Source organism: Cavia porcellus, unplaced genomic scaffold (genome assembly GCF_034190915.1).
Source record: "Cavia porcellus strain 051 isolate PalLab524CR breed Dunkin Hartley unplaced genomic scaffold, mCavPor4.1 scaffold_10, whole genome shotgun sequence".
NCBI classification, from domain to species: Eukaryota; Metazoa; Chordata; class Mammalia; order Rodentia; family Caviidae; genus Cavia; species Cavia porcellus.
In genome coordinates this window covers 32,741,338-32,757,912 of record NW_026947493.1, presented here as the reverse complement: position 1 = coordinate 32,757,912, position 16,575 = coordinate 32,741,338, and the positions used below count along the sequence as shown (strand labels likewise).

At 41.5% G+C, this 16,575-nt stretch overlaps 1 protein-coding gene across 4 annotated transcripts; it reads right to left on the bottom strand.

The window, feature by feature from the left end:
- Positions 1-3,737: 3,737 nt before the first annotated feature.
- Positions 3,738-16,515, bottom strand: Phf7 (PHD finger protein 7). 4 transcript variants are annotated; one of them, XM_063257213.1, is made up of 11 exons: positions 16,035-16,508; positions 14,481-14,687; positions 13,327-13,379; positions 12,254-12,345; positions 8,203-8,304; positions 7,655-7,779; positions 7,058-7,217; positions 6,435-6,541; positions 5,893-6,009; positions 4,502-4,626; positions 3,738-4,014 (listed from the first exon to the last, which is right to left on the bottom strand). In XM_063257213.1, the coding sequence occupies exons 2-11, from the start codon at positions 14,522-14,524 to the stop codon at positions 3,959-3,961; spliced, it is 981 nt and encodes a 326-aa protein (XP_063113283.1). In that variant the 5' UTR covers positions 14,525-14,687; positions 16,035-16,508; the 3' UTR covers positions 3,738-3,958. The 4 variants fall into 4 exon arrangements, with proteins under 4 accessions (XP_063113283.1, XP_012999283.1, XP_063113281.1 ...); XM_013143829.3 differs by lacking the exon at positions 3,738-4,014 and adding an exon at positions 4,042-4,301 and having other exon boundaries at positions 16,035-16,515; XM_063257211.1 differs by lacking the exon at positions 3,738-4,014 and adding an exon at positions 4,042-4,301 and having other exon boundaries at positions 14,481-14,590; positions 16,035-16,515.
- Positions 16,516-16,575: the final 60 nt, after the last annotated feature.

The following is a 16,575-nucleotide window of genomic DNA, read 5'->3' as shown; positions in this document are numbered from 1 at the left end:
ATATATGTGATATATATATATATCTCCATACTAATATGAACAAATTATTGAATAAATAAGTGGCAAGGAACAGGTAAACATCCCATACGGAAGAATTCCAAGTAATTGAGGTTAACAACCCATCCTCAGTGCAGAGGGTACAGAGTGCCTCATTCTGTAACTGTGGGACACAGATAGTCAATCGTTCCAAAAAGTGCAAAGGGGAGAAACAATAACTTTACGGTGGAGAGACCTGAAAAACTCCTGCAGCCAGGTTACCAAAGCTAATATAAGTAGTCTTAAGTCACGTTCATAGTATGTAACTTGGACGTGATAAAAATAGTGCTGTGCTTCTGCGGTCTTCCTCTCCAAAACCCATAATCCCAGGCTAATCAGGAGGAAGCCATCAGACAAATCCCACCCCAGGATCACTCTGTAAGATACATGGTAACTATAGGAAAGTCTGATAAACTCTCACAACCAAGAAGAACCTAAAGAGATAGTATGATTCAGTGCAAGTAGTATCCTTTTTGGGATCCTGGAACAGAAAAAACCTAGGCAAAAACCAAAAATCTGAATAAAGTATGAACTTTAGTTAATATATCACCATTCATTTAGTTATATATCACCATTCATTAGTTATGACAAATTTGTCCAGTAATGTAGGATATTAATAATAGGGGAAACTGGGCTTAGGGTAAATGCAGACTCTATCTTCACAATTTTTTCTGTATAACTATCCTGAAATTAAAAGTGTATTTAGGAAAAATTCAGTTATTTAATGTGAAATAGTTGATTAGACCCACAGGAAGAACAGAATATTTCAAAGTTGGACTTTCTGACAAAAATGGGGCTGGATATGGTATAAATAGAAAGTGAAATTATAAAGAAGAGATGGTTAATGGGTCTGAGTGTGTACACACCAGCACAATGCTGACTGCACACAGAGCCAGCTGCACACAGGGTAGAGCAGCTGAGCGTCTGGGTGAGGAAAGCCTTCCTCATGCCTGCCACAGCTCTGCCTCCCGCCACAGGACCTGGAGATGAGAGGACACTTCTAGGGGCCATTATTTTTGAGCAAGAGTGTTTCTCGCAATTGAAAATATACAAATGAGCTCCTATAAAGAGGAAGATACTACCACAGATCTCTAAGACTGTGCCTGGTCACTCCAATTATAGCAACTGTAGGTTAAGAAACTAGTCTGTGTTAACCTAGGAAGAGTTTTAAGTTGTGAATGACAACTATAGGAGTTACATCTATAGAATGGGTAAAATAGTGTTTTTGAAATGAAAATTCAGAATTAAAAACTTCTCGTCACTTGTGGGCCTCTGACAAAATCTTGGATGCTCAGGTAGGAACCATAACATTAAATGATCAAATCTATGAGGCAGAACATGAAGAAAGGGAGTATAAGACAGTTGTGGTGAAACATACTTGGGATCCCAGCACTGAGAGGCTGAAGCAGGATGATTACAAGTTTGAGCCCAGCCTGGGCAGGGTTGCATCATGAAACCCTGACTCAAAAAAAAAAGGAATAGGAATATGGGGTGTTGCTTAGTGCAAAGGCCCTAGGTCCAATACACACATGTAAAAAAAAGACAAAGAGAGAAGAAAGATAAAAAGAGAGAAGAAAAGGAGAAAGAAAGAAAAGCAAACCAAACAAACCAGCCAGAGCCAGGTATGATGGCGTATGTCTGTAACCCAGCACTCAAGAGGCTGAGGCAGGAGGATCGCTGGAGTTTGAGACTAGCCTGGGCTACATAAAGAGTTCAAGGCCAGCCTTAATTATGTAGTATGGCTCTGCTTCAAAAAATGAAACAAAACTACCTCCCCCAAAAAAGCCAAAATCAAACCAAAACAACCAAACAAACAAACAAACAAACCAGAAAGAAAAATAAAGCCGACCGAAAATGGCAGCTATGCAGGAGCTGCAGGTGCAGCCAGGTCAGGGTAGGCTCCAGGAGGCAGGCAGGTCTTCCAAATAAGTCCAGGGGACAGTGCTCTATTTTCTAGCCCGTGAGAAATTAGCAAAACACAGCAGGTAAGACACAGTTACTAATTTCAGGGGGAAAAACATCTTACAACAATAGAAAAGTAAAGATAATGTACTATCTGGCTTAATGGCAAACACATAATAATGTAAATGATGCAAGTTAACAAAAAATGTAATGCAACTATTTAAGATGAGAATGAAAGTGGGAAGGTTCTAAAGATGCTAAATCTTTTATGTAACACAGTAAGACTAATAAATCAAGAAACCACTGAAATTATGGAGAATAGTTGCCTTGGGGAATAGGACTAGAAATAGAGGCAAGTTGAGACTGCTTTTCATTATAATCCTGTTAGTACTATTAGACTTTATTTTTTTTGTCTTTTTGTTTTTATCGGTACCACGGATCGAACTCACAACTGCCTGCTTGCCAAGCAGGCGCTTATGCTGCTGAGCTAAACAAGCCCCAGTACTATTCGATTTTAAACATGTTTCCTTTGGTGTGAACAGTTAGCAGAGCCCTACATGTTAAGCATGTGCTCTGCCATTGAGTCCCATATTAGACTGAATTGTCCATATTAGAGTTTTTGAGTTTATATTAGTTTGGGCTGGCCATGCAGCTCAGTGATGGAGTCCTAGGCTAGCATGTACAGGCCCCAAGTTCGATCCCCAGTACCACAAAAACATACAAAAGTCTGTATTACTTTGATAGAAGCAGACTTCCACTATCCATCTGAGTGCAAGTGAATCTGGTCAAATTTGAAGGCAATCACTGTATACAACTTGGATGTAAGTCCAGGGAATTGAGCAGTACTTGGAATGAGAATGATCTAACCATTAGATTATTCAGAAAACCCTGACTCAGAAAAGCCAGCCAGAGCTGGGTATGATGACATAGACCCGAAATCCCAGCACTCAGGAGGTTGAGGTAGAAGGTTCTCCAGAGTTTGAGACTATCCTGGGCTACACACAGTTCAAACCCAGGAAAGGTGGCGTACTCCTGTAATCCCAGCACTCAGGGGAGGCTGAGGCAGGAGGATCATTGCAAGTTTGAGACTAGCCTGGGCGACAAAGTGAGGTCAAGGCCAGCTGAACTGCATAGAGAGACCCTGTCTCAAGAAAAAAAAAAAAATCAAGGCCAACCTCAATTATGTACCAAGAGCCTGCCTCAAAAAACAATCTCAGTAACATGCTGAGAAGTATCTGGTAATACTTCTGAGTTTTCTCCACGCATCCAAATCCCATGAAATCATTAAAAACATACAGATATAAGATACAGCCTATTCAATTTCTCTCTAGACTTCCTGCCAGATTCTCATCCTAGCTGCCTAATGTGAATGCTCTGGCATGCAAATCTGTAATTCTACTCTGAACAGAAATGCTCAGGCTACCAGGCAACCAAAGTTTGAGTGGTTTACTCATGCTAAAGAGGTGTTAGTTACAAAGGCCTAGAGTGTGTGGGACGGTCCCTTCTGCTTCACAGGGGTAGGACCTGGCAACACAGGCCTTGCTCAGGCTGCTGTAGCAGCTGTACTGGCTCACCTCCCAGAAGAAAACCTGTGCACTTACTGTCCCTGGGATGTCAGGTTTCCTGCAAACTGAATTCCTCTACAGAGATGGAGAAATAACGTCTCTGTTCTCCGTGAATAGATTAATTTACTGCATTTGTGAATTAGAAGCATGAGTTCTCTTATTACCTCATCTTGCCCTCCAGATTCCTTAGTATGGGTCGACAAATTCCAGAGTGAATTTATACGGAGACATTAGTGGAGAGAAAACCTTTATTTGGTAATAATAAACATGAGTGAAGTAAGAAGAGGAATGTGAGAACTAGATTAAGGTGGAAAAATCTGGGTGGAAGAAGGGGAGAAGAACACATTGGGGAGAAAGAGCAGAGGCACTCTCATAGCCACGAACATGCTCGACAGCTGGCATCTGGACTCTGCGAGCTCTTCACGCTCCCCTGGGACTTCTTTTTCTTGGCTATCTCAGTGCTGGCCCCTTTTCCTGGTCTCACTGGCCCAAAGTGCTCCTCCCCTCAAACCTGATGGAGAAGTGCTGCATTACACCCAATACATGCTTGGTAGAAATTATTTAGAAGCTGTTAATTGGACTTTTTGCAGCTGTTAGTGATTCTGACACACTTAAGACTATCAGGAATGGCCACTTCTGCTACCAGAGGACTCTGGCTTTTCTAATAAGAAGTTCTTGACCATCTGGTCCAAGAAGGGCCTGGATTCTCTACCAGGTTGGTGTCTCTGCAGAAATGCTCCTGGGGGTTTAAGGTGCTGCTGCAGGAGGGGATGTCACTTGAATTTTCAGATATGTAGTCTGGTGAAAAAAGGTGGGGAAGGAAACACAACCCTTTGTTTGGTTCAGGTGCAGGTCTGTAGCCCCTCCCTCACCACTTTCCTTCCAAAGATAGTCTTCGCTACAAGTTCCCTTTTGGTGGCATGTCTTCTTCCATTCTTAGGCACCACAGGCCCTAACCCCACCCTAGTTCGTAGACCAGGCCGTTCTTCCAGTCCCACCTGTGGGTGAAGCAGAAGATGAACACTCTTCACACTCCCATCTCTTGCTGTTGGATCTAAGAAAGGAGCAGTCCCTGTGGGTTCCGTGGGATCCACATGTAGCACACAGAATGAGGCGCCACCTCCTACAGAAGATCCAAAGAAGGACATAGGTACAAACAGAACAAACTGTCTCTCTGAGGTGTCTGCTATGGGCCAGTCTCATCTATGGTGAGGGCTTCCCAGGCAGTTTTTACTATATATTTTACCCATCACGGATATGTAGTTTACAGAGACTGACTGCTGATCCCAGGAGCCTGCAGGCAGGTACAGCCCCTCACAAAGTGGATGTGATTTTGTTTTGTACTAGGGAGCTTGCACAGACAGGTACTTATGCCACTGAGCCATATCCCCGGCACAAGGTGAATCTGGAAAGGAATCAACCCTAAGTATCTCTCCACTGTGTACAAGAAGCAGCACACCGTGGAGATCTGTCCACTTGCAAATGGACAAGTAAGGGTTGGTCAAGAATGGAACTTAGCACTGGGTATGGTAGTGCATGGCTATAATCCCAGCTACTCAGGAGACTGAGACAAGTGCATTGCAAATTTGAGAGCAGCCTGGGCAACTTAGTAACACCCTGTTTCAAAATACAAATTTTTGGAGATCTGGTCATGGTGGGACTCAGGCAGCTTATTCACCCATCCTCTTGGTAAGTGCCTGTGGCAAGGGCCAGGAGGAGAACTATTACCTGTGAGCCTACTGCCACGAGGGCAGAAAATCAAACAGGCCCCCCCCCCCGCCCCAGCTACTGGGGATAGATGTCTCAGCATCTTTTGGGAGGATGACCATATGCAGTATTGCAAATATGGGGGATTTCCTTCTATCTTCTGTTTGAAGGCAAAGGTTGTTTTCACTGTTTTGTTTCTTTTGCTCTATTCAGTATTCTCAATTGGTTTTATAATGTTTTTATTTTTGGTTTGATTTTGCTATACCTAACTGACTGGACAACTATTGTGAAGTTAAAGAGATGTACTATAGTACCTATTACTACTATCCCAGTATCCTACTGTGAAATCCTATACCAGTTTCACTGCATTGTCTCAATTGGCTTTGTTCTTTCTTGTGCTGTTGCATTTTTACTACTTTCAAAATAAAATTTAAAAAAAATACAAAATTTTTACAAAGGGCTGGAGATATAGTTTAGTGGCAGAACACTTTGCTTGGCACACACAAGGCCCTGGGTTCAAGCCCAAATACCACTCCCCGCGCCCCATAAATGAAAGGAATTTAGAACTTGTGTTCACCCAGAGGTCTGCAAACAAGAATGAACTTCTTTCTCCTAATAACTGTGCCAAAGCCTAACTCTCAATACCATGAAGAGCTCTTTCTATCCAGAAACTTTTCCCTACCCTTCATCCTCAAAGTTGTCTCTGCCTTGCTCGTACAAACAGGTGGGGGCATCACAATGCTGATAGCGCTGGTACAACTCTGAGAAAGCCCCTGGCTCGAGTTCCCAGGCAGCATCTCTACAGTGGGAGAAGAAACAATGAATAAGGGACACAATTAGCTGGTGAAGCTTTTATCCACCAGATAAAAGCACAGAAAGAGTTACACGGTCTGCCTGAGCACTTCCAGGTCTGACCTTGAGAGCAGCCTCGTTGTGTGAGTGTGTGGAAGCTTGGTGCCTGGAACATGGGGATTCTGTGCTTCTTCCTTGGAATTCAAGAACCCTGCCTCCCATGGAACGCTGAGTCCCCAAGTGCCATTTTCAGAAATGCTTCCAGCGGATTTCTTTTCTTTTGGTAAAAAGCACTTCCTTTGCTGCTTCTTTTTTTCACTGCACATCAGTGTTCTGGCTCTTCTCATTTTCCAAACTATCCTCCCACTCAACCTCCTCTTTGAAATCCAGGCAACCCACTCTGTTTCAATTCCTGCTTTACAATTTCACTACCTGTCTGGAATATGAATTCCCATTCTTAGCATTTCTTGAGGAAATTCTTCTCGATTGTTACACTGGGGACATTTGAAGAAATGCTTTGCTGATGTGTGGGCATATTTCTGTAAGAGAAATGCAGAAAAGCACTGTATTTGGAAAAGACGTTCTGACCACTTTCTTTCTACCCATGGGGCACAACCAAAGGAGCTGGGTAGGCTAGGATGTGGAATGAAAATACAGGATTTAGGCCTGGCCCCAAATACACATGAAAGAATTCTCAAGAGTGACTCAGCTGTCATCTATGGTTATGGAGCTTGGCGGTAGGGGTCAGGTACCTGGACACATACCCTTTTCTTTCTTCCCAGTAATAAGGTTGGTTGTAAGGGTGCCGGACTCATTTGGGGATGAGTCCGTTTACTCTAGCAATCCTGAAGATTTTGCTAAGTATAAATCTTACCATCAATGAAGTCTGATAGGCCAAGGATGGCCACAAGGATGGTGATCAGAAGAAGCCCTCCATATAGACCTCCAGGATGAATATAAAAGCTAAGCTATGCTAGAGCATTCCCACAGTACCCTGAATGCAGGCAGAGAATGAGGCACTGTGGAAGGTCCCCCCAGGGCAGAGAAAGCTCCACCTGAATACACTTGCGGTGGTAGGTAGTTTGACTGCAACAAGGGCTCTGTATGTTCTCAACACTTGATTGGGATAGGTCTTCACAACACAAGACGCAGCTTTCCTCTTCCACTTTCCGCCGTTGGATGTCCTGGGTTGGGCGATGTTTTCCACAGAATGACCTGTTGCAGGGTAAAGGCTTGGTTTCTGGCTTGCCACTGCTGTAGATTCCCAGTCCTACAAGGGGCAATCAGCCATCCAGCCTGTGTTCAGTGAACCTCTACACTCGTAAGGAGGAACAGGGTGAAGAACAGCCACATGCCTTCCATGGCTGCTCTCCCACTAAGCAAGCTCCTGGGACTGTCCCTACATCCTCCCATTCCTGAAAACCCCATTTAGTTCTGAGCAGCTGTCTAAGAACCCGGCTGTTTGTAATTTAAGAAGGGATTAGGAAGCAAGAAGAAACCCTTGTGAAATCTTCAAGTCAAGACACTGTTTCCCATTATTGAAAGGATTCACTGGTGAATCAAAACAGGCCCATGAGAACAGGATTCTGATTTCACTGGCAGCTAAATAACAAGTTGCAAAAGGCCAACTGACTTTCCCCTTCCTCACTCACTTGTACTCTCCAAAAAATTGCGAAAGGCAACCCCTTTCTTGGCCACAAGGCAGATGGAAATTTCTAGTGCACTGATCCTTCTGGCACTCGATAGCAGCTCCCTTTTTCTTGCACACAAAGCAGATCTGTAAATAAGATCCCACACAGTCTCAGTGCCCCAAGTAAGACAAACAAGACACACTGTGATACAGCTTTTATGGAATGAAAATTCTGTGAAGTAGTAGCCATTCCCTTTCCTCAGTCGACTGGAAAGTGCCAGGGCACTCTAAAACTGAGCTTTAAGCAGCATCGAATTCTTTTTTTGTTTTCTTAACCCAAAAGAAAACTGGGACGTAAGAGAAAGACTGGGGCTGATGGGGTAGTTCAGTGGTAGAGTACTTGTATAACATGTGAGAGGTCCTGGCTTCAGTTTCCCTAGCACTGAACAAACAGTCAGAGTCAGAGTTATTTGACTTCTGAACCAGCAACAAGGGATAGACTAGAAACAGGGATTCTGATAGAGATCTAAGAAAAGCTTATCCTGAAGTATCCATTTCTGGGATTCTAACCTTCCTAGAAGCCCGGGCTGCCTCCTTTTTGATGTCTTCAGGCAGGAAGCCATGGAAACCTCTGTTGGACTGGCCCCTCTGAAGCAATTTGCTAGACAGGATCTGGGTAAGCAGAAAAAACCATGCTGTCAATGTTGATAATCAGTGAAACACTGTAGTGGGGTAAGGATGATAGGGCAAGAGAGCTAAGAAGTAAGGATTAGTGGAATATATATACATTTGTAGGATGGTGTGTTTTATGAAGGCTTTCATATTTCATAGCGCAATGTATCGGGTACTCTAAGCACTTTTCAAATATTATATCACTGGAAGCCCCAAGTCCCCTTCTCTACAGGAGACACATGACTTGCTCAAGTCTGCTGAGCTCCAAAACCTGTATTTGATACACCTTTGTGCTAGATCTGCCTCCCATTTACTAATGGCTGCTTTGCTATTGTAGGCTGAATACTTGGGGGAAGCACTTCCTCCGTACTCATCTTATATTCACTTTAGCCCTACAATACAGATGGTATCGTGATTCTTACTGTACAGAGGAGAAGCATGAGGTGGTAAGGGATATGGCAGGGGTCTCATGGCAAGAAAAGAGCTGGCATTCACATCTGGGTCCACAGAACCCAACTTTTACCCCTCCTGGAATATTGCCCTTCAGAGTAAACACAAGAAGGGAAAGAGAATTTTAAAATGTTCTGACTATAATCATTCTGCATTACAGAGGAAAAGGAAATACACTTTTCTTTTAATAACACACTTTAAAAAGACTTTAGCAGAGTCTAGAATGGGAAATCAAGGAAAAAAATTGTTCTATTACATACATGGCAAGAATGTCAGTACCTCCTCCCCACCCTCAAGATTAGGGAAGGCTCCTAAAGATGCTGGAGAGGGTGGTGGACTTCTTGCAGTAGTTACATAAAATGTAGAATGGGAGCTCAGGTTATCTATTTAAAGTCATAGAAAAGATGGTGCTATTGTGTTAGATGGTGCTATTGTGTTAGATACTTGAGGACACTTGGATTACAGCTGTTATATTCTCAATTACAATTAAAACATATACTATATATTTTCACACTAGTATCTCACGGTTCTGTTTTATTTATACTTCTAATTATTATTCACACTTTCTAAAATGAGCATGTTATTGTTATAAACAGAAAGAAATCAATAAATATTAAATAATCTAAGTGTCATTTAATAGAAGTTTGTTTGGCATATTCACATCAAATACCAATTAGTTGTTAAAAATAAAAAACTACAGCTATATATTCTATATGAAAAGATCTCCAAAATATGTGAAATAAAAAGAAAACAAGATATAAAATATTATGTATAGTATGTTTATTTTTAGGTTAAAAATGTGTTTGCTTGTAAGTATACCAGAATTTACTAGACAACAGAAAAATCATAGATTAGTCTTTTCCATGAGCACGGATATAAAAATCAAACAAAATATTCACAAAGTGAATTCAGCTTCACATACCAGGAATTCAACATTAGTTTAACATTAATATTAAAGAATGCAGTTGATATAACAAAGCACATTAACAACAAAATGATGCAGAAAAATCAAGATCTATATAGGACCAGGAAAATGAATCTGACAAAACTCAGTATATGTTCATGATACCGTTAGCAAAATAAAAATAAAAGGCAGCTTCACTTTGATAAAAAAATTTCAGAGGAAAAAAAAACCCTTCAGCCAACATACTATAGGGATGAAAAAACACATGCTGTCCCCTAATGTTGCATCACGCCATTTCCATTGAACACTGTGTGTTAAGGTCCTAGCCTGTACAAGGAAGCAAGAAGACAATGAAAGACAAATATTGGAAAAGAAAAAGCAGAACTGCATTTACACAACGTGACTGTAAACATACGGAATCCTAATGCATTTACAACAAAACAAATACATAAAAACAACTACAGAATTTAATAAGATGCAGGAGGTAAAGCCAACATACAAAACTAAACTTCCATTTCTCTATTCCAGCAATAAATCTGAAAATTAAAATAAAAAAATTATTTACAATAGCATAGCCACAAAGTATTTAGCAGTTCCTTTAACAAGAGATGTATAAGAATTCATTAAAACTGTAAAAGCACTGCTGAAGTAGATTTTAAAAAACCAGAGCTGGGGATATACCTCAGTGGCACAAGTGCCTGCCTGTGAGATTGTGAGTTCGATCTCCAGTACCAAAAAAATAATAAAATTAAATTAAATTTAAAAATTTTAAAAACCCAAGTAAATAAGAAAATTTACCATGTCCAACATTCAGTATTATCTATCAATTTACTCCAAATTGATCTATAAATTCAAGGCAGTCCTGATTATAATTTCAATAGATATTTCTAAAAAGAAAAATTCATAAAATTTATAAAGTAAAAGAAAGAACCCAAATGCCAAAGCAATCTTGGATAACACTCCAAACTTATGTACTTACTGTTGAAACATGATAAAGCCACAACAGTTAAGACATATGGCCTATTGCCAAACACATACAGTTCAGTGGTTATCCAGATCTACAGATTTGTGGTCAATTGACTTTAATAAAGGCATTTAGATAATTCAATGGACAGGTGAAGATTTCTTAGGACATACAAAAAGTACTAACCATAAAAGAACAAAATTAATAAACAGAACTTTGTCAAAATTATGAAGTTGTCCCTACAGGATGAAGAACATGAAAAAGCCACAGACTAGGACACATATTTATAATACATATACCTGAAAAAGAATTTATATTTAGACATGAGCAGCTGCATTCAGGATAGTATGGCCACAGATAAGAATTTGTATTAAGAATAAATTCTAATAACTTCATAATTAGACAAAACAACCAATTTTTTAACAGGACAAAAGTACTTGTTCAGATTATTCACCAAAGAAACTATGTCAGTGGCCAAAAAGCACATGAAGAGAAGCTCAGCATTTTTATTCATCAGAGAAGTACAAGTTAAAACAAGATACCCCCATGCATCCACCAGAATGACAAATGGTAAGGACTGACAACACCGAGCTTTGGCAAGAAAACTGTGTGACTAGCAGCACTCTCGTAAGTCACTTGTGGAAATGTAAACTGGTACAAACTGTCTTGGAAAATGACCTGGCAACTTCACACAGTTAAACATCTAGCATACAACTAGTAATGCTACTCTTATGCATCCATCCAAGAGAAGTGAAAACACATGTTCCCAAAAGACTTGCATGTGCGTGTTCAGAGCAGTTTTATTCACAATGGTCCCCAAATGGGAAACAATTTATATGTCCATCGACAGATGGAGAGATAAGCAAAATGTAATGTACTTCTAATCTCCAAAACACTGTTTTGGGAAGAAAAAGCCAGATAGAAGAGTATAAAGAGTAAATTCAACTTTATGAAAAAAAATAGGCAAAAATAATCTATAAATCATAAAAGTGATTCTATCAGATGTTACTGACTAGAAAGAGGCAGGTCAACTTTCTGGGATAATGGCAATCTTATTGATCAGGAGGGTGGTTATGTGGTGGTACGTGTACATTTATTATGACTCAACAAATGGAAGTTAAAGTTAATACATTTTATGGTACGCAGACTATACCTAATAAATACTGAGAAAAAATAATTAGAAGGATATTCCAAGTTTTGACAGTATTTGTCTCTGGGGAAGAGGCGAAAGATTCAGAATACTGCTTTAGAAAGAGGCTTTTTATTGTACATATTGTACACTGTTGGGATTTTACACTAGGTATATATTTTTAAAAGTAAACTTAAAAAAAGCTATTATAAACCAACTGTTATAAGCCAAGTGCTGGGATTACACATCTATAATCCCAGCACTTGGGAAGCTGAGACAGGAGGATCACTATATTGTTCAAGGCCAGTCTGGACTACAAAGTGAATTCAAGGCCAGCCTGAACTGCACAGTGAAATCCTGTCTCAAGATCAAAATGAAAACAAAACAAAAAACAAAAACAAAAAGCTATTATGAAAACAAATAGGGCTATATAAATCTGAGACTAGAAATAGTCTGTATACTAAAAACTTAAGATAATCAAAGCCAGAGGCCTTATACTCACAAGACAGAAATAATGCACACTAATATTGTCTTTCTGCAGAAATTCTCCTAATTTTTCAGGATCCCCAGGTTCTTGGAGGCATAGTCGGCAAACTAGGAAGGTGAATATTAAGAATTAATTACAGGCTTGGCTCAAGTTGACCTTTAGGAATGGAAGAGGAGTATGAACTAACCATCGAGTACAAGATGTACTTCAGTTTATGAAGGGGTTATGTTCCTTTTTTTTTTTTTTTCATTTTTTCATTTTTATCAGTACCAGGGATCAAACTCACAACCGCTTGCTTGCAAGGCAGGTGCTTATGCCGCTGAGCTAAATCCCCAGCCCCTGGGGTTATGTCCCTTTACAAGTGGAAAATATCAAGTAAAAAATGCATTTAAGCTGGGCATGGTGGCACATACCCATAATCCTGGCACTTGGGAAGCTGAGGCAGGAGATTCACCAAGAAGTCAAAGCCAGCCCAGGCTACACAGTGAGTTCAAGGCCAGCTTGCACTACATAGTAACTAAGACCCTGTCTCAAAACAGCAAACCAACAAACAAAACCAACCCAAATACACTTAACCTACCAAACATTATAGCTTACCACACAGCTCACTGTATAGTATCAGTCACTTTCTTCAGGACTGTGTGGCTGACTGGGAGCTGTGGCTCTTAGCACTGTGAGATAATACCATAACACAGATCACTAGCTTGAGAAAAGACCAAAACTCAAAATACAGTTTCCACCATGAATGCATAGCACTTTTGCACTGATGTAAAGTCAAAGATTTCTAAGTCAAAACTTGTAAGTTAGGAACATCTATATTGGGAAAAAGGTCATTTTGGCAAGCAGGAAGGTTAGGATGAGGTCTTACTTGGCATCAGTTAGGATTTGATATAATTTTGGTCACACTGAAGGAGTTTTGTCTCTTGAACTTTGGTCATGAAAATTTAACATTACAGAACCTGAGGTCTTCAGGATCTTTCAGAATCTAGGAAGGCAGTAGGGCTGGCAGTGAGAGAAGCAAATTTACTGTCCCACACAGGTGGCCTTCTTTGTAGAGGTCTGAAGAGACCACACCTCATCTTTCTTACCTGGCCCTGAAGACGGTTTCCTCTGCTTAACCCTCCTAGTCCTGGCAGATTTTCTACATAAGAAAAAGAAGTGAAAGATGGTCTTTGAGTACCCTATTGAAAATCCTAGAAACATTTTCGTTAAAACATCACTCATGCCAGGGATTTAGCTCAGTGGTGTAAGTGCCTGCCTGGCAAGCACATGGTTGTGAGTTCAAACCCAGGTACCAAAGAGAAAAAAAAAAAAAAAAAACTTCACATATCTGATGAGGACCAAAATATGAGTCTCTTTTAAAAAACTTTATTATTTTACAGTATTGGGGATTGAATCCTGAGATACTTCACCACTGAGCTACAACCCAGTCCTTATTCTGAGATAGGCTGTTCCCAAGTTGTCCACACTGGCTTGAATTTGCCATCCTCAACCTCTCAAGTACTTGGGATTACAGGTGTATGCCACTACTCCCAGCTTCATTTTTTCATTTGAAAAGACAAAACATATCCACTAAATTATCTGAGGATATGGACCAGATTATAACAATCTTTCTGATGCCAGCTGCCTGTATTGACTAACAATGCATGAGCAAACCCCCTTTCAATCCTTTTGCTTTCTTGTGCCAAGTACTCTGAATTTAAGGTGCTACCACCCCTACAATGCTAATGTGATACTGAAGTTGGGTGAGTGAGCATTTTTTTTTTTTTTGTCTTTTTCGTTTTTATCAGTACCAGGGATCGAACTCATGACCGCACACTTGCAAGGAAGGCGCTTATGCTACTGAGCTAAATCCCCAGCCCGAGTGAGCATTTCTTACTGCTAGTACTATCCTTAGCACTTTGCAAAGTGCTAATCAATCTACAGAATAAGCTTAAAAGATGGATACTACTATTATGCACAATCTCCAGGAGAGGAGTTGAGGCATAAGAAAGTGATTTATCCCAGGTCACTTAGCAAGTGGTATAGCCAGGATATTAATTTGCATAGTTCTAGAGCCACCACCTTGCCACTACAGACAGCACTGGCAAGACAGGAAAGGCAGCTTTCAGTGACCACCAGTGCATGCTTTCAGTGTTGAACCCTACCCCGTAAAAACCAGGCCAAATGGAGCAAAAAAGCACAGCATATATCACAAGTCATTGGTCAATTTCTCCCAACTCTCTTCTGACACCTATTCTACCTTAATCTTTGGCATTCTTTCTTCTTTTCTTTTATAGTCTTCATTCGCTGCTGTTTCTCTTTCCTATATTGAATTCTTCTATATTATGATGACAGTACAGGTTCTTCTAGCTATAAACATAAACAGGGCTTGGTCAGCAATTTAATTCTGCATGTGGTTATCAGCTTCCATAGGATCAAGGCAACAGTGCAGCTCACTTTCCGGCCCCTGTGATGGAATAAAAGGGAACACCCAGAATCAGCGTTAGTAACAGCCAATAGCTCTTGGATTGTGCCAAGAACAGTTTGAGGTACTTCATATGTGTTTACCTGCAAAACTGCCACATTAGCTACCATTATTAACTCTATTTTTAGGATGAGGACACTGAAGCTTCAAGGAATAAATATTTTACCTAAGCCCAGGCTATGAGCAGTATAAAATGCAGGATTTAATATGGGCATCTGTACAAAGCTACAGGTGCTATGTGAACCCCCGTAGCTTTGTACAGATGCCCATATTAAATCCTGCATTTTATACTGCTCATACAGCAGCACAAGAACTTGCAACCATTGCTTGACCTAAATGGTTGTTTCTACTAGATGCATGAGATAATCCTCTTGAAAAAGCCATCTTTTGCACCCAAGTATAAGTGTTCTACACAGTAAAAGCTAGAAAAGGTAGTTCTTACCTAGGAAAAGGAGCCTGAGATTTTGCCTGGCTAAAAACAAGTTTCTCTAGTGAAAGATAAGAAATTATACTGATGAACTGACCCGTTTAGCTTCTATTTTTCCTTTTCCCAGGCTCAGATGGTCACTGAAGTTTGCCTGTCCCCAACATCTGAGATGAGTAAAATACCCCAAAGTGGACAAGACACTTTGCCAGTCTTCCAGCCATAAATATTAGCAGATTACAGTTAACAATTTTCATTGGTCACAAGTAAATCCTTGAAAAAGTGATAAAGGGCAAAAGAGATGGAGTTCACTCCTATGAAAGGACCTCTGTCTCTGGTCAGTGGAGGGAAGGAAGATAACATTCCTTGAGGAGAACTGGGTGAGTTAGGTCACCTCAGAGATGTGTACTCCTGTACCCACAGCCTTGGATTTAGGTTGGGGATTGTGAGTCTCTTTAGGAACTTTCAACTATCCTGCATGACTGTGACCACTAATTAAGGCAGTTAGCTGCTCAGAAACCAAGGTTAGCCAGCCTTCCCTTTCTTGGGCGATGCTTGCTTCATCTCCTCTTCCAATTTGTGAGTTGTATTTGCAGAGCTGACCTGTGTTGCCATCCTAAAAAAAGTGCTTGGACAGGCTGGAAAAGGGGAGAGAAGGACGCGTGGGACCCACTGCAGGTGACTGCTGACATTTGCGGGGGCTCCTGACCATCCGGTAATAGAAATAAACCTTCACATTTTTAACTTTTCATCGCAGGATCGCGACTTTCCTCGAGTAGGATTCCGTGTACCCGAGTAGTTACAAGATGCAACCATCTACGAACACATTTGAGGAGGAATGAGTTCCGCACGCTGCTCAAATCTATGGATTCCTAACCTGGTGCCTGCTCCCTCCAAACGCTTACCAAGTTGTTTCGCTGGATAAATGCTGGGTAGATGCTTGCTGGGAATATTAAAAATAAAGATGTTCGGCCCCGCCGCCGCCGCGAATAAATAATGATACACTTGGAAAATACGTGTGGCTCTCGCCGCAGCCGTCCCCTGAGGTGAGAGCTGGAAAACGGGCTCAAGGCGCATCCCGCGCAGGACAGACCAGGCTCATGTCGCGCCTGCGGAACCAGGTCGGAGATGCCTCCGCCGCTCGCTCTGCGCGGTCGCACCCGGGGCTGCAGCTCTTGGCTGGGGCTGCCTACCCAGCTGTCCCTGAGGGCACTGCTGTCCGGGAGTTTTATTCGTTGTGACAAGCCGTGAGAGCTAGCTCTCCGGCGGCCGCCCCGCGCGGTGACTGCGCTGGCCAAGGTGGGGAGCGCGCAAACGGGGACTTGGGCACGCGCACCACAGTAACAACCGTTGGCTAAGGGAGACCGCTAACGGTCACGCGCCTGCCCACTCCCCCCCTCCCCGCGCTCCCTTACGCATGCGCGCCTGCTTTCTGCGCGCGACCGC

Bases quoted from the DNA above. Each gene is read 5' to 3' on its own strand.
- Phf7 (XM_013143829.3), bottom strand. From the start codon at position 14,524: ATGAAGACTATAAAAGAAAAGAAGAAAGAATGCCAAAGATTAAG. The intron at 7,780-8,202 runs GTTAGAATCCCA...TCTTATTTACAG, and splicing joins CAGCCCGGGCTTCTAGGAAG to ATCTGCTTTGTGTGCAAGAA. The intron at 4,627-5,892 runs GTAGGGAAAAGT...GATCTTCTGTAG, and splicing joins GACAACTTTGAGGATGAAGG to GAGGTGGCGCCTCATTCTGT.